Genomic DNA, 17,913 nt, shown 5'->3' on the forward strand with positions numbered 1-17,913 from the left:
CCTACACCCCAACCCTAGAAATTCTACATGTTATGATACTATGTTGAAGATTGTGATTTTGAAATCGAAACTAATACTCTCCCTTTGCCCCTTGCGGCGGCTACCACCCCACCACCTACGAAACCCCCTACACCCCACCCCTAGAATATTATTTTATAATAGAGAAAAGTAAAGAAAAGAAAATAGAGTTGTCTAAGTGGAAGGTCCAAAAAAACTTCTCTATATAATAAGCATAGGATGAAAGGGCTTTTTGTCAAATATCCAAATACTATTATTGTTTACCAATGGCCACTAGAAGTGTTTTGCTCTCTTCTTCTTTTCTTCTCATTTTGCTTTCATTCTCTTTGGAGAAAAGCAATGCTTTGGAAGGAAGAAAAACAATTGAATCCAACTTCCACACTATCCAACTCACCTCTATTCTTCCTTCTTCTTCTTGCAAGCCTTCTAGCAAAGGTAATTAATTAAATCTCCCTTTTATATTATCCTCAAAACAATATATATTTAGTTTTAATTTTGGCATACTAATTAATATGTTTGTATATTAATGTTATACATTGCTATATCACCATTTTCATTATAAATATTCATCTACTTTGATTTTTTTTTCTTTGGTGTGGTGTGGTGTGATGGCCTATGCTTAGATAAAGGAAGAAAGGGAGGGCAAATTTTGTCGTCCTTTCGTATCATTTTCCGTGACTTTCTTTTTTATTTAGTATTTTAGTAAAAAAGATACGACATGTTTTCATAATCATGAAATTACAATTATGATACGATTAAGCTCACAAAATTAAATTTAAAAGTATTCTTAATTATGTGTTAAAAAGCTTTTTTTTATTCTTAATTTTTACGGTTAGTCAAACATTATGTTATAAAATAAAATTAATTTAATATTACCTCATATCAACCTACTTTATTTTTGTAATTTTCCTTTTTAATTGTCTATTGTTTTAGGGGGGTGAAAATGAGGTTGGATGGCTGTGGGGTTGTGGTCAACGAATGGATGATATTTTCTTTTCAAAAAGTTGTGGGGTTGATAATAAAGCAATAATCCATCTACTAATATATTCGAATTGAAATTAATTTACCATAAGAAGTTATATTTATGCTGGGGACCAAAGTTTTACCAATATAGATTATTGATGGAGACATTCTAAAAATTCAAAAAGAATTAATTACTCCACAAACTTACCTATATATAAATTCACATGAATAGTATTCAAATAGTTACAAAATGATTGATAAGTTTTAAATTATAATCCTACTTATATTAAAAGGATCTTGATTAATCATGTTATAACTTTGCAATTATTGATGTTTTCATATTCACTATTTGTTATTTTATTTTATTTGTTGTCTCACTTTCTCAATTATTTGGAGCTCCACCTTGTCATGCAAGTTTCTGAAAAGTAAAACAACTATGGGGGACAAGTTTTTTGTTTTTTTTTTTTAAAAAAAAAGAGAATAGAGATAACTAACTAATAGTGAAGATTAAAATAAACAAAAGATTTATCCAAAATTTGGTGAAGACTTATTCAAAATACAACCTAACAAGAAGTCAAAATGCAATCAGTATATATTAATGATTTTAGTTGCAATCAATCAAAGTATTTAATTTCTGCCTAACTTTTCAACTAAGAAAAATAGGATTCAAATGATGAGAGTTGAAAACAATAGTCTTGTCTTTATTTATCCGGAAATAATCTCTTTATCTCTACGAAGTAGTAGGGGTATGATAGATACACTTTATCTTTTTTAAATTTCATTTATGAAATTTCACTAGGTACGCTGTTGTTATTGTCGTCTTTATAAATAAAACAAAATGATTACTTCAAATACTGAAAAACAAAATTAGGGAAAATTATTCCATATGTTCCCGACTTTTATTTGAAAGAGAAAGACTTCATGCTGGTCTTGTTGATATATTATATATAAAATGCAATTTAACAACTATGACTATCTCTCTTAGATTTTAAAGAATTATATTCAACCAATCACTTGCTTATATTTGCGGTGTAAACTTGTTTTCATATGCACAAAAATTCCAACTTATTATATTGGAAATAATATTTGAACTTTCCCTCCCAGCCGGTGACGCTAAGATTTCAACTTTATAAATTTTGAATTTTATAAGTGGGCTCTAACTTAACATACATACATATTTAAAGAATTTATCAATACAAATATATTATTTAAACAAAATCAGTGAGTCCAGCCAAACCTGTATGTAAGCTATTAGCTCCACGCATGATGCAAAGACGCACAAAAGATACTCTAATCGTTTCAATTTATGTGATGATGTTTGAAAAGTAACATAATAATTTTTTTAGGATTATAAGAACATATCAAGATAATATTTAAAAAAAGTATTATTACATTAATACTAATTTTGATTCAATTTTTTTATATTATCATTTTTAGGTAAAAGAGGAGGGACATCATTGGAGGTCATCAACAAACATGGGCCATGTTCTCAACTCAACAAAAAGGGTGAAAAAGGCCAAACTTTAACAGAAATCTTGGCCCATGATCAAGCCCGAGTGGATTCAATCCAAACCCGAATCGCAGCCCAAAACTTCAACCTATTCAGAAAGACAGAAAAAACCTCCAAAAAGTACAGAGCAAAAGACTCAAAAACCACTCTCCCGGCGCAACCCGGCACCGCTCTTAGCACCGGAAACTACATCGTCACCATCGGAATCGGAACTCCGAAGAAGGATCTCACACTCATCTTCGACACCGGCAGTGACCTTACATGGACTCAATGCGAACCCTGTTTCAAAACATGCTTTCCTCAACAACAACCAATTTTCAACCCATCGTCTTCTTCGACTTATTCCAACATTTCCTGCAGTTCCACAGCTTGTTCTGGGCTTAAATCAGCTACCGGAAATACTCCTCTTTGTTCTTCATCTACCTGCGTTTACGGTATCCAGTATGGTGATTCATCGTTCTCAATTGGGTTTTTCGCGAAGGATAAGCTAACTTTATCAGCAACAGATGTGTTTGATGGATTTATGTTCGGTTGTGGGCAAGATAACAAAGGATTATTCGGGAAAACCGCCGGATTAATCGGTTTAGGCAGGGATCCTCTTTCTATTGTATCACAAACATCTGCGAAATTCGGGAAATACTTCTCTTACTGCCTTCCTACCAGAAGAGGATCTAATGGCCATTTAACCTTCGGCAAAAATGGAGCTAAATCGAACCTCCAGTTCACACCATTCGCTTCATCACAAGGAACATCGTTTTACTTCATTGATGTATTGGGTATTTCTGTTGGTGGAAAAGCGTTAGCGATAAGTCCAATGGTGTTTAAGAACGCCGGAACAATCATTGATTCCGGTACTGTGATTACCCGATTACCTTCTACGGCGTATGCTAATATGCGAGCAACTTTCCGGGAGTTCATGAGCAAGTATCCCAGAGCACCAGATCTATCTTTGCTTGATACTTGCTATGATTTAAGCAATTACACTACCGTTAGCATTCCAAAAATCAGCTTCAACTTCAATGGCAATACGAAGATGGACTTGGTTCCAAATGGTATTTTCTTCGTAAACGGTGCATCTCAGGTTTGCTTGGCTTTCGCTTCAAATGGAGATGATGATAGTATTGGGATTTTCGGGAACACACAACAGCAGACAATGGAGATTGTGTATGATGTTGCTGGTGAGAAATTAGGGTTTGGTTATGGTGGATGTACTTGAAAAAAATGGTGAAATTTACTTATTGATCCAAAATACTGCAGCTGAAAAAGAATACTATATTGTAATAAGTACTGAAAAATGTATATCGATTTTATAGTTTTATGAAAGCGTGATCTTTGTTGAATGGTTGCATGGTACTTGTTTTTCTCTATATTCATTACCCCTATATTTGTACAAAAAAGTCACAAGTTATCGAATGAAGAATATGTGTTTTAGCTTAACTTGTTAGATTCGATTATTAGCAATTGAATTCTAAAATATAAACAAGTAATGTACCTCTTGAGGATGGAGTAGCGTGGATGTGGTTATTAAAAAAAATGTAAAGAGTAGCAACGTCATTGGTTTGACCGTGCCCCAAACATAAAGCCTAAGCCTATGTTTAGATGGATGGTCTCATTATCCATCGAGTTTTGAATTATGCTTTGCACTGGCCCTAATGTGTGGTCTCATCATTCATGCTTGGTTAGATTGACAAGCTCTTGTCCACGTTTCATCGATGGGAGCAACCTCCTGCAGATAGTGGTGAGCAAGTACATGTTACAAAAGGAACTGTTTGCTACATATGAGAGCATTGAGTGACAGCCAGGTATGTGCCAAAACATGGCCCTTGAAACATGATTAATTGATATTTATTGCTCTTTGTTTGTTAACGGCCTGTACATGAATGAATAATGATGATTTCAGAGCCAGATGCAATTGCTTCTTTTATGTTTAAATCTAAAACTCAGGTTATGAATTTGTACTGACAAATCTGTTTAACTTTTTCTCCTAAGCGAAAAATTATCATGTTTGTATTGATTGATTTTTTTCGAGTCTCACTGAGATTGTCCAGATTGAGGCGTACTTGTTGTCACTGAAAATGTTGCATACAGTTAATCCATTTATATTTGTGAGGTATCTTCTTATTGTTTTCTCAATCTTTTCTATTGATAGATTTCATTTTATTTTCTGATAGTTTCTGTATGTATTGTTAGGATATATAACTGGCTTGCATATATCCATCATATATGGAATTTGAAAATCCTGGCATTGAAACTAGTACCCAGATGTTGTCATATTCTTTTGAAAAGCCAAATAATTTGTGTTAGTCGAGAGGCCTTCCTATCAGATACCACTCTAAAAAAGCATGTACAAAGAAAAAACAAAAAAAAGGCAAAGATATATAAAATACATGATTCGATAATTAATGATAAACTGTTCAATAAAAGAAACGATCATTCAACAAAATTCATTCAAAAAGAATATAACAAATCCTATGATTACCGCATAAAATAATATCATGACGGACATCTAATACAAGAATCTCCAGAAATCATGAAATATATTAGAACTTTAATCGAACCACGTCATCTCCAAGTAGGACGGTAAAGTAGATGTAGTAGATAAATACAGAGTGCATTGGATGTCAATTAAATCATGGGAACTAAAAATTAGTTTGATTCTTTCCATATTCAGAGCAATTGCCTGAGTTATAAAACATGAGCGTTTTATTTTTGCTGCTTGAACCAAATTTGACCTTTTGCTTGCCTTTTTGTTTTGAAGTTTCTTACTTTCACAAATAAATCTTAGTAATAACTACAAGACATTCAAAATTATTCATTTAATCATTCCTTCTATTATTTAGAACAAAACAAAAGTCAAACCAAATACCATCAATTTTTAAAAATGTAAAACTAAACAAAATAAAAATAAAAAATGATTTGATTTGATTTTTCATACGGATACATTTTACCCAAACCGGGAACATCCCTACCCAGCAAGCACCTTAGGGGAAACGATATTACATCTCTATTATTTTGTGCCTCTCTTCCTTCCCACCATCCCAACAGGAAACCCAAAACTAACTTACCCCTACCCAAAGTAGAAAGCAAAAGTAGCTTTGCCATCAGCTTAACAATTCAGATTATCATACCAGAATGGCAAGGCAGTGGCATCATAACTAATTTTTCCCTGCTGCCAAATGCAAGTCGTAGCCAGCAACCTGAAATGGCCTCTCAATTGAATTTTGAAGATGATCATTCCCAAAGATTAAACAGGAAACACAGGAACTATTTCAAAATATACCTAGAAGAAAAGAGACAAGGATGCAGAATATCTATGGGCACAAATAAGAGCTCTGCCGCTGCAAATTCAAGCCATGGAAGTTAACAAGGTCGACCAAAACCAACAAATGACTAGTCCAAAATAGGCCTTCACTGACATGAAGAACCCAAATTCCTCCATGGAAGAAATCCAAGATAACATTGCGTGATGATGCTCATCCAATATTTCGTAAGCAAACAGTCTGAACATTACTCACTATGCCAATTCTAATAGCCGAGCATGACAAATTATTCAAAGGCATCATAAATCACACGCACACACCAAGCACACAAGTATAAAGTATCCAAAACGTTGTCCACACTCCACTACATAGGAAAAGACTATCCATTTGGCCAAGCCATGGTCGCAGAATGGTGAAAACTCAAATACGTATGTCCAGTGCACTCTACTCAGCAACTACATGTACTCCCTATCCCGATTCAGGAGATCCATCTCCATAGGAAACAAGACCTGCCTTCCCAGGGGGACTCGCCGAGGATGATACTGACTTGCCTCTGCTGACTTGCTTTGGTGATTGTGAGCCCCGAGATGATTTAGACTCTGATCGGCTTCTGCTCCGAGAAGGTGATTTACGGCGTTCAGCTGATGGTGACCTGCGATATCGGTCCACAGGAGAGCGACTTTGTACGGGGCTTCGACTATAACGGCGAGCACGGTAACGCACTGGACTACGTGAGACGCTGCGGCTTCGACTTCTTCTGCCTCTGTATCTGCATTTTGGCAGTGACAGATTAGCTCCCTGCCAAAGATAAATCTAACAAAAGTAGCATGTAGCAGAGATACCAGACCTGGGTGGTGTTCTTCCTCTAGGTGGACTCCTATAACGCCTAGGTGATCTCCTGTATCTCGAATATCTTGCAAAAGAAGAAAATTAATGAAAGAAGATTTCTATTTTTATTTCCTGTACAAATTAGAAAGGTTTGTGATGTTCACCTGTCACGCTCACCATAACGGTATGGCCTAGCAGGGGACCGATCAGGAGACCGACTCCTGTATCTACGAACATAGGAGTAACGCTCACTAAAGCCCCTTCCCCTCCTAATGCGCTTGGGAGATCCATCCACTGAAGCACTTCTTGAAGAGCTCCTCGCACGATCATACACTGGAGATCTTGCCCTACGACCTGCACTACCAGGACTTCTTGAATAGCTGCGTTGATTGTTCCTGCTAGGAGCCCTACCTGGACTTCGGCTTGGGCTTCGCCTAGAAGGAACCCTACCTGAACTTCGGCTTACACTCCGTCGAGAAGACTTGACAGGGCTTCTGCTAGGGCTCCTTCCAGAAGGCCTAAGCCTTGAAGGAACCCTACCCGAACTTCTGCTTGCACTCCTCCGCGAAGACCTAACAGGACTTCTGCTTGGGCTCCTTCGAGAAGGCCTAACAGGGCTTCCACTTGGACTCCTTCTATCAGATCTAACTGGTGTTCGGCTTTTTGATTTCACTGATTTCCTTGATGAGGTTCTGGGTGGACTTGGGGTAAGTTGCCTTTTAGGAGATGCTGAGGGACTTCTGCTGCTTCTTCGGTGTGAATGAGCTCTTGCTGGAGGACTCACGCTGACACTTCCTCCCCTCTTGCCTCCCACTGGGCTTGTACTAATGCTTCTTGCGGGACTACCACTGTGACTCTTAACAATGCTGCTGCTCCTCCTCTGTGAAACGCGATGCGGACTTCCACTGCGACTTGGACTTCTGCTTACACTACGTCTGGATCTCACACTTGGGCTTCTGCTCACACTGCGCTTTGGGCTAACACTTCGACTTCTGCTTAAACTCCTCCGAGGACTAATGCTCATACTCCTACTCATTGTCCTTTTGGGACTTATGCTTCTGCTCCTGCTCAATGACTTCTAATAAAATTCTGATTCTGAAAGAAACCATAAGCAAAAAGAATAACCGAGTAGCAATGAGAAATGAAGAGTAAACCTAGATTTGCCAGGGTGATCATCCACCACATCAGGCTGCCTATCAACAGGTTTATCAGATCTAATTTCCATTTTGGTATTATTGCTTTGACGCTCTCCATTCTCCTTGGGAAATTCTACCTCCTCTCCTTCAAAAATGTCAGTTGCCTCTTTCTTGTGATGAAGAGAAACTGCTTCTCCCTCCTCAAGCGAAGGAGAATGATTTCCTTCTGCAAAATGTCCGTAAACCATTTAACCACGAGCAAGTTACATCATAGAGATTTTCAAAGAGTCAAGAAGGTTGCAATATGACCAGTTTAGATTAAATGTCATATCTATACTGTAAATGCAAAAACTTCAGTGAATTACAGATTTTCAAAACATAATCCCATCAACTAGAAAGTGTGTACAAGAAAACCTTTTAGATGGGGAGATGAAGAATCAGATGTAGTACCATCATAGAAAGAACTTTATGAAACCAGAAACAATATTATAGAACTTCAAAAATCTTAGTAAAATTTAGAGAAAAAAGGATCAATACTTGACAGCAACAAGTGAAGAATAAGACAGTACACCTAGAACCAGAAAGAGAAATAAATGGATAGCTCAAGAATTTATCTACTTTTCATGAAAAATCACAAAGTGGTGAAATAGAATTTGCTGGTGAGTTGCGGGATTATTGGTGTATAAAGAAGCTTGAACAACAGTGTCAATCACTCAAAAGATCAACTGCAGTCTGCTCCCCCTCCAGAATTAGAGTCCGTTTCGATTGACTTAAAAAAAGTAGCTTATAAGTCAAAAAATAAGAAGTCGAACTTAAATGACTTTCAAGTCTAAAAATAAAAAGTAGGGGAGACTTACTTTTAGTTTTTAACTTTTTTAAGTCATTTTAAACTTATTTTAAGTTATTTTTAACCTTGCCAAACACTTCCAAAAACTAAAAATGACTTAAAAGTGGGTTTGACCAACTTTTAAGCCAATCCAAACAGGCTCTTAGAATTGTTCAGTAATGATAAGCTGAGAACCTTGCCTGATGTGAAAGAAACTCAAAGAATCCAGCTGCACATGCCTAACAAAGAACGTTGACTTGGAAAAGATTCAAATAAAACTTATGAAAATACAGTAATTCTGGGGGAATCATGCGGTTAGGCTTATTATTTGATGTAACCTTAGGCCTGCTTGCTTGTGAGCATTTTTTAATCCTACAGATAAACCTTAAGAATCAAGTCGGAAAAATATTGGTCTTATTGTATACCTACACAAAAAGTTCTACAGTAATTAACAACATTCTCACCACTAAGCATGGCCTATTGCTGCAATTATACTGGACGAAACCATCATTTGAAAATGCAAGAGATACAAAAGCATGCCAACTTTTACAACTCCCAAATTAATAGAGTTTTAATGCATCCAAAAAAGAGAAAAATCTGATGCATATATACAGACTTGGAATCAACTCCTGAAACCAGAAACGATCAAAGGAGCATGTTTATGTAACTGAGGGCTAGAGACCAGCAAATACAAGATTCTTTGAAATACCTGTTTTCTTTTCCATACTTTTGTGCTTTCCTTCGGAAGACCGTCTTACACCATCTTCCTCTAAACCATCACGTCCATTCTCACTTTCTGAAGGACTGTCTGATGCCCTGGTAAAGAATATTGGAATGAAAAGAACTTCAGTCTCTTAAATTCCCACATGGAATGAAATTATTATAGTCAGAGATGAAAGAAAATATTCCAATTGTTACCCCCATTATTGAACATATGGCATCTAAAACTGCGCAACTTAACAACATATGGAACAAAAGATAGAATACTGAAGAACAACCTTTTTGATTTGCGCTTAGATTTCTTGTCACGCCTTTTGCGCTTTTTCTCACGTCGCTTCTCCTTTCTTTTGGAACGTCTATGCCTATCTCTTTTAGATCTCTTCTTCTTCCTCCGTCTATCATCACTTGATGAGCTAATTTCAGAATCAGAAGATACATCTGAGTCAGAATCACTTTCAGACTCAGAAGACTCGGTATCACTATCTGTAGAGCTCTCTGATTCTGATGTATAATATCTCCTCCTCTTTTTCCTTCTCTCTTTGGAGGATTTTTTGTGCTTCCCATTTTTCAATTTATTTAGCTTTCTCTTATCTGCACCAAGGAGAAGTAAAATCAAATAAAGCCTCATAACTTGCAGACTTTTCAATTAACAAAAACTACATGGAGAAACAACAGTAAAGGAGTATTCCAAAGCAAGCTTCCAAGAGCAATGGAACTTCAGAAGTCTCACCATCAGGTAACTCGCCACAATTGATTATCTTTACAGTCACATCAGGTTTTCCCTCTTCATTTCCCACACTCTCAATCTTCTTAAGAACTTCAAGGCCATCAATAAGTTTCCCAAAGACTACACATTTCCTGTCAAGAAAAATATTATGCAGCAATCTGTAAAAGCAAGCTTCCAGCAGAGTAGGAAATTACAATCAGCATCTACAAGAGGCACTAAACTATCTTGAGAAATTATAACAAACCTGTCAAGATGATGGTCAGCCTGAAAGGTGATGGAAAATATAGAACCGCGTGCATCACGATCAGCAATAGCCATAGATAGTAGACCTTGGGAATCATGTTTTATCTTCGGCGACTCATCTGAAATATTCAATTAATTTCACTTGTTACAGAGCCTGTCTTTTTTCTTTCAAACAATTGATTTAACAGAGAAGGGCCAAAAATGCATGGACTATCACAAAAGGTCAATGCACCCTTTCATCAACCTATTTTGCTAAGAATACCTCTCTAGTTATATTTTTGGCTCACTTGTGCCCTTTGACTAATGGTCAAAGCTGAATTTTAAGAAAGTTCATTAAAATAAATCCACTCACCCAGTTTTCCGATTTACCCGACCCAAGCACTTGGATTTTGTTTTTTTCATTTATACTCTTCGAATTTATTTTTGTGAAAAAACTTTTTTAAAATTATTTTAAACAAGATCGACCTCAAGATGTAGACTTTTTCAGCGACAAAAACTGGAAAATTTTAAAATTATTTTAAACAAGATCGACCTCAAGATGTAGACTTTTTCAGCGACAAAAACTGGAAAATTTTAAAATTATTTTAAACAAGATCGACCTCAAGATGTAGACTTTTTCAGCGACAAAAACTGGAAAATTTTAAAATTATTTTAAACAAGATCGACCTCAAGATGTAGACTTTTTCAGCGACAAAAACTGGAAAATTTTAAAATTATTTTAAACAAGATCGACCTCAAGATGTAGACTTTTTCAGCGACAAAAACTGGAAAAATGCACAAAGACTTCCGAATTCTTAAGAAGTATTTATTATTATTATTAACAAGATCGACCTCTAGAGGTCAGGTTTTTTAGCACCAAAAAGGGGATAATGCAAACTGACCTCTAGAGGTCGTTTTTTTATTAAAAAATTGTTAAAGAGTTCAAAATTGGACCGATAATAAACTGCCATGTGGAATTTAAATAAATTTTTTCAAAACTCAGTGTTGATCAATAGTCAAAGGAAATAAGTGAGCCCAAAATGTAACCAAAGGGGTATTTTTAGCAAAATAGGTGGATGAAGGGTATTTAGACCTTTTGCGATAAGCCGTGGGCATTTGTGACCCTTCTCTGTTGATTTATTAGTTCAAGCTATCACATCAAAGAGATAAATCTATAGGCCCTGCAAATATTGCACCTCCAAAAAGGTGATGCTAGACACATTTCATTTATGCAATTGGCAAACTAATTGCACCTGAGCAAGTGCACTATACCATGATTTACAAAACTAAAACCAACAAAATAATTTTAATTTGTAAAGTATGCCCTCTCACTAGCCATTATTCCAAAATTAGCATATAACCTAAACTATAGTTGTTTGCCAGGTTGTGTATGTAGAAATTGATAAGAAAGATCCATTACTGAATCCTTCCAAAAGATATTTTTGTAAGATCACCTACACCTAGAGAATAGTCAGGTGTCAATATACAGCGAACATAAGATGTTCATCATATACAGATAACGCAAGTATTATTACCCATAAAATTACAAACAGGCAATTTTTTCTACAATAGAAACTGCTAAACTTTGCCAATCCGCAATTTTCCCCTCGTGACAGTTTTCCTAGGTAATCATGACTAATCACAAAATTCTACCATACAGCTACTGTTCTGATCTGATAACCAATTACCTCGGTTCTGCAGTAAAGTTATAATAGATTTCCCTGGGATTGTTCTGAACAAAATGAACCATACAGAACAATCAAAACAAGGCTTAAATCACTAGAAAAGAAACTCAAACTACTATAAAGTAGAAAACCAAAAACAATATCGACAAAAGCACAGGCAACATAGCCTTCATGTCCCCTACCATTATCTGAGAGGAACAATGTCCAATACCAATGAATTGAAGCTCCCAAGCAGCGTAGAATTAGATCAAAGTCAGCCCCAACCTTCACAGGCAATACAAAAGGAAAACCCATTTTCTTTCAAGATAAATGATTTTTTTGCTAAAAGGAATACACACACTGTTGTTTGCGTTTTGATTTACTATCCATTATATTCTAGTCCTCTCAAAAAAAAGTAGGGCAGTCATTCAGTACATGAGACGAACATAAAGCAGTCACAAGATATGAGGCAAATTCCAAAATTATGGTGGGAATAATAAAAGAGGTCTCACCTGGAAACTTTCCCCCATAGATGCTTTCCCCATAGTTCCCTGAAAAGAAGTAGGCACATCAACTCAGGAATTTTAACCAGAACCTGTTGCAGTGTTCCCATTCAGCTTTGCAAATTTGACTGAGTCAAGAAACACTTACATTGTAAAATATGCACATGAGATTATTTTCAACTCAACAAAAGGTAACATGATTTACAATTAGCAAATTTAATATATAAAGCAACTCAAGCACCGCTTATACCAGCAATTTGTTTTTCCATTCGTTGCTATTATTTTCTTGAGGCTCTAGACTAGACATATTCACATATTAATTCATCCAAGTTTCCTTCACATTGCCAAATGCGTATCCTCACAAATGTAACAGAGAATGCCAGAGACAAACCACAGCCAATAATGTCCTCAAATGAGAGGCCATTCAAAGAAAGGTGCAACCATGCATAACATCCCTTTCAATCAGTCTACAACAATGGCATTGACAAAACCAGACTACAATCCGCCATTCTACTCATATTTCAGTGTCTCAGGTCATATCACGGGAAGAAGCTCATATAATTCATTTAACTGGTTAATGTCGTACTTTTCCTAGGACATAGATAAAAAAGATAACACACATATATACTATCATCAACAACAAATTTTAGTACCAACTGTGAAACATGATTCCTTCGTAACATATAGACTCATTTAAGGGGGGCAGGGTTCAAATGCCTGAGGAAAGCCCTACATCCAAGGATAGGACATACTGGAAATTATGTGAAGAACAATAGAGTGTAGAGAGTGGGGCAAAGAGGGGAAATGAAGAAGCATGTCATTCGCTCCAACTTAATAAGCTGCAAATCCAAAACAGATGACTGTATTGTATATGGAACAAGGCAACAATATCACATCAATCAGTCATTCAACTATGATTCAACTCCAAATTAATTGGGGTTTATTACAAGAATTTCTGATTCACTCTGCTCCATTAAGTTTTTTCATTTCAATGCTAATAATTTGGTTGTCAAGGCAAATTAGAATTACAGATTCTCAAAACCTAGTACTTAAATTCACATGGACATATGAGTCTCTGGACACACTAGACGTAAAGTAACAATACTCAAGTCTTAATACCAACTAGTCGGTATACTCTATATAGATCCTTGCTTTTATTATTTTCTGTTCAGCTAAGTCTTCAGTGGCCCTGTATAAGATCTGACAGTTTCTAATTGTATCTAGTCATATCCCCGCACATACATTTTAACACCTACATTTCATTACAATTCATCTTTCGGATAAATTAGAGCTTTGGAGACCCAACACTCACTAACATAAATTGTAGGTACACAACCATTCTATCAAACTTGTTCGGAAGCTGCTCCCTTCTGTAAAATACTCTAGTAGCACTCCTACATCTCATTCAACCTATACAAATTCTGTGTGCTATATCATCTATCTATTCCCAGAAAGACTTAGCTAAAACATACGCTCGTCTTTGTCTGCATGCAGGTACCTCAATTTTGCTAATCTCATTTCACCAACAGTTACCTTAATAGGGCAAAAACAAAATGGTCAAAATTAAACCTAAAATTAATAGTATAGAATCAACTAAGATTAGTCCATCAAACACTGTATTTTAGCAGACCATCAGTTGAGTATACACAAAGCTTAATGTAGTATGTTGATCGAAGGCATACCATCTTGTCTCAGCAAGTCACCAGCCTGAAATAGAGAGGGGAAAAACCAATTAGTTAACTATCACAAAAGTACATGAACAATGAGCCTTATAATATGCTGAAGCTCGATAATACAGAGGACGAATGACTCAGTTAACACAACCTTAAAACTACATCACAAGAAATGCAGTTGTGACCATCAGCCCTGCATCCTACAGCATAAACAAGGATATCTGACTAAAAGGAAACACCACTTCTTAGCCATGCTCAACCACAAAGCTAAGAGCTGTGCAATGGAGCACTTCTTTTAAGGTAACAGCGCAATGGAGCACATTCAAACTACATGTCAATAGAACAAGCATACCAATAACCTACAAACATACCTGAGCCACAGATCCCTTGATAATATGATGGAAAAAGGTTCCTTTATAATGCAATGGTCTTCCCGTCTTAGAGCTGACTCCTTTCTCCCCTGAAGAATAACAATTTCTTCCTATGTCAGTTGAGGATACCACAGCACTTAACATGGAGATGGATAAAGCATCCAAGGAAAGGAAGAAGACAAAGATCAATTCCCACTAGATGACGATTCATGTCACCCTATAACATAAGGAACTAATGACCATGGCACCTTGAACCGACAGCCAACAGCAACCAGCCAATACCCCAGAAAAGGAACTTGTTAAGGTAACCTGAACCACTTCTCTATTAAAAGAAATCTAAGGAGATAAATTAAGACTGAGCAGACAAACTTCCATGAAGAAAGTGAACATCTAGGCGATTTTATCAACCTGTCATCTGCACTGCGAGTAATTCTTTATCCATAGACTGTTTGCTGGTCAGAGTACATTTTCTTTTTACATGGAGTTGCTAGTTAGCTTACAAAATATTTTGCAGCAAGTTAATTATTTATACTCTTTTTGTCTTTTTGATAAAGTATTGTACTTATCCTTCTTCTCATGGGTAGTTACTTTTACATGGGCAAGCATCATATAAGAAATTATTGTAGCACAATTAAGAGAAAATTCAAAGACAGCAGGAAAGTTGACAGATTCTCACTATGTTATGTGATGGTATGTAACAATTTGGCACCAAAAAAGAAATACAACTTTGGATCTTTCAAAAAGAGAGAACTAGGAATTACTCAAAGTGAGTCCCCATTCAATCTGTCTATCACTTATAATTTCCACATTTGGGAGAACAATTTTGCAGCACTGAACCCCAATTTCATGTTATGGAACCACAATAAGGTCTGAATGCAGGTCAGAAGTATGTTAAAGAGAAGAACTCAGCAGAATACGGGCAGGATAAAAGGTCACAGAAGGAATGTAACTAGAAAACCAATCTGAAAGGCTTAGACTAATGTATGATACATGAGCAGCACTCTTATATTTGTCACCTGTACACAGTGCACGAAAGTTCTCTGCAGTTTTTGGAGCAACATCGGTGAAAAGCTGCAAATAAGATAACTCAAGGGTAGCCAACTGTAAGTATCTCGTTATGTGAGTTCAAATACGTATATTTAGGGATAACAAAGCTAGCTGGTGGATAGCTTGATACCTCAAAAGCCAATCTTTCAACTGGGTCACCATCAATAGAAACATCAAGGAACACCTGTGGTTTCTTCTTACTCATCTTTATGGAACTTGTTGCTTCAAAAACTCAGGCTGGCAGGTATATCTTCAAATAAGAAAGAGGGGAGTAAGAGCATGAACTATAAAGAAGGTTACATATTCTACTTTAACTATGAAAGGAAAGATACAAGGGAAAGCATGTTGAAGGAGGAGATTGTATAACTGGTGCACTTTGGAATTGACTACAGAATATCATATTCAAAAAAAATCCATTTACTTGATGCAAACAAAAACCAAAAAGAACAAAGAAGAAGGCTGGCTGATAAAATATTCAGTAACATATGGCTAAATTCAATGAAGCACACATCCTCTACCAAAAGATATGCTTGAAGTTACTCACAACACACAATCATCAAAAAAAGGTTGGTCAAAAAGTGCCAAGCCAAAAAAAAAAAAAAAAAAAACCAAGGCCAACACAAGATTTACAAAGATATAGAATAACATAGAGCCCCAACCATCAAAAGAGTAACCTCATATGTATCTTCATTGCTAACAATCCTTTAAAAGGGTATAGACACCAACAAGAATAAAGTAAAGTGTGTTAACATAACATATCTTGACTAACCGCACCATTAAGTACATACTGCAAAACTGCACACCCTAAAGGTTATACTCAGCTAAATTCACATCCATCTAACAACACATACTTGACTCAAGGGAAAAATTAGTACGCAGCACCAATTGCAAAAGAGAACAGAGGAATATCGAGCCACTAGGTCCCAAATATTATTTACATTATTGGAAACACTAAATTCACCCAAAGACGCTAAGAAAAGAGTGCAAAGCCCAAGAGAGAAGAGCACAGAAAATGGATCCACTTCAAAAGACTAGAAACCATCTTACCTATCGTACATGACACAGACTCAGGCACATTTACACATCTAGTAAAGACACACATCTTAAGGAGCAAGACAATGTTTGTAGATGATGAAATGTGCTTGGATTGTTGAAGTTTTTACTTTTCTTCTAAAGATTTGTGAGTGGAAGTAGATAAGACACTCACTCAACCCTTTCAAAAAGAAAAACCCAAAAACTTGAAAAAAATTGAGCAAGAAAATTTCAATCATTTTAGCTAGTTATTTTTTTTTTCTAATATCTGAACGACCTGCAAACAGAAACCACAATCTGTTTATATCATAAACTTCAAGCATGGGAACACCAGCTTCTTAACAACTTTATGCAAACAAAAGAACCCAATAACCTCGCCATTTGCCAAAACCCTACTGTTGTACCCAATTCAGCTAACAGCAGCCAATTAGCTAACAAACAATCAACTACATACAGCACTTCGAAAAAAATTATATACAGTACAAAATTCATAGTTAATTATACTACAAACGTTACCCAACTTCACTAATCAGAGAAAAAAGTAGGTAAAAATGGTGAGAAAAAGCGATAAAAATCTCAAAATTGAGCAGAAGAAGAGAGAGATGGATACCTGAAAACTAGGCATCAAAACGATGAAGGAGCTTTGAGTGAAATGTAAGGACGAGAGCGGCGATATAGCTAATGAGGATTTTAGGGTTTTCTATCTTCTCCAAATTCTGTACTCTGAAGATTTATAAATCACTATCGGGAAAAAAAATAAAATTTGGAAGATGCGACAATTTCTAGAATTCTATTAAGGGGCATAATTGTCAATATACCACTAAAGTATAGCTCGATGAGAAATAAGTTATTCGTACACTAGTAAAATTATTCGCACTTCGCGCAGAAATTTAATAGTATCATGGAATTTATAAAATAGTGCTTAAAATCTATCGGTCATTAAAACTAAAACACTATATTATCTTACATATAAGATTACGTAGTAACAGACATTAATAATGTAAAGAAAAATGAAAATTATTACATCTTTATCATTTATCCTTAATAACATAATCATAAATTAATGACTGTAAAATTACATACCAGGATCTGTAACATAAGCAATGGTATCAGTGAGCCACTCAACAGGAGCAAAGTAAACAAATATTTAATTGTGAAGAAGAAGAGATTTAGAATTTTAGTTGTTTTAAAATGAGAGGAAATCTCTCTATTTATAGACAACAAAGAGTAGCGTGAACAAATGTTTATTGTGTTTTATGAGAAAGGGTTACAACTATTTGGAAAAGTTGCAACCATTTGAAAAGGTCACAACCTTTCATAAAAGTCAGAATTTTTCATAAAAGTTGCAACTCTTCATTAAAGTCACAACTTTTCATAAAAGTCACAACTTTTCATAAAAGTCGCAACTCTTCA

At 35.8% G+C, this 17,913-nt stretch overlaps 2 protein-coding genes across 4 annotated transcripts; one reads left to right on the forward strand and one right to left on the reverse strand.

Annotated features, from left to right (window-relative positions):
* The first annotated feature begins 209 nt into the window (after window positions 1-209).
* On the forward strand, window positions 210-3,831 carry LOC102595513 (protein ASPARTIC PROTEASE IN GUARD CELL 1-like). Its single transcript, XM_006364206.2, has 2 exons — window positions 210-453; window positions 2,419-3,831. Exons 1-2 carry the CDS (start codon window positions 285-287, stop codon window positions 3,705-3,707), a joined length of 1,458 nt encoding a protein of 485 aa, XP_006364268.1. The 5' UTR covers window positions 210-284; the 3' UTR covers window positions 3,708-3,831.
* A 1,973-nt stretch (window positions 3,832-5,804) lies between these two features.
* Window positions 5,805-17,240, reverse strand: LOC102595843 (peptidyl-prolyl cis-trans isomerase CYP95). Of its 3 annotated transcripts, XM_006364207.2 has the most exons (14): window positions 17,111-17,240; window positions 15,599-15,718; window positions 15,438-15,492; window positions 14,422-14,510; window positions 14,060-14,084; window positions 12,387-12,425; window positions 10,233-10,350; window positions 9,992-10,119; window positions 9,540-9,852; window positions 9,251-9,357; window positions 7,734-7,941; window positions 6,744-7,643; window positions 6,599-6,664; window positions 5,805-6,520 (listed from the first exon to the last, which is right to left on the reverse strand). In XM_006364207.2, the coding sequence occupies exons 2-14, from the start codon at window positions 15,671-15,673 to the stop codon at window positions 6,220-6,222; spliced, it is 2,424 nt and encodes an 807-aa protein (XP_006364269.1). In that variant the 5' UTR covers window positions 15,674-15,718; window positions 17,111-17,240; the 3' UTR covers window positions 5,805-6,219. The 3 variants fall into 3 exon arrangements, with proteins under 3 accessions (XP_006364269.1, XP_006364270.1, XP_015159352.1); XM_006364208.2 differs by lacking the exons at window positions 14,060-14,084; window positions 14,422-14,510; window positions 15,438-15,492; window positions 15,599-15,718; window positions 17,111-17,240 and adding an exon at window positions 12,078-12,159 and having other exon boundaries at window positions 12,387-12,419; XM_015303866.1 differs by lacking the exons at window positions 12,387-12,425; window positions 14,060-14,084; window positions 14,422-14,510; ... (1 more) ...; window positions 15,599-15,718; window positions 17,111-17,240 and adding exons at window positions 11,899-11,942; window positions 12,078-12,159.
* Between the last annotated feature and the right edge of the window lie 673 nt (window positions 17,241-17,913).

This window comes from Solanum tuberosum, unplaced genomic scaffold (genome assembly GCF_000226075.1).
Source record: "Solanum tuberosum cultivar DM 1-3 516 R44 unplaced genomic scaffold, SolTub_3.0 scf00487, whole genome shotgun sequence".
In the NCBI taxonomy this organism is placed as follows: Eukaryota; Viridiplantae; Streptophyta; class Magnoliopsida; order Solanales; family Solanaceae; genus Solanum; species Solanum tuberosum.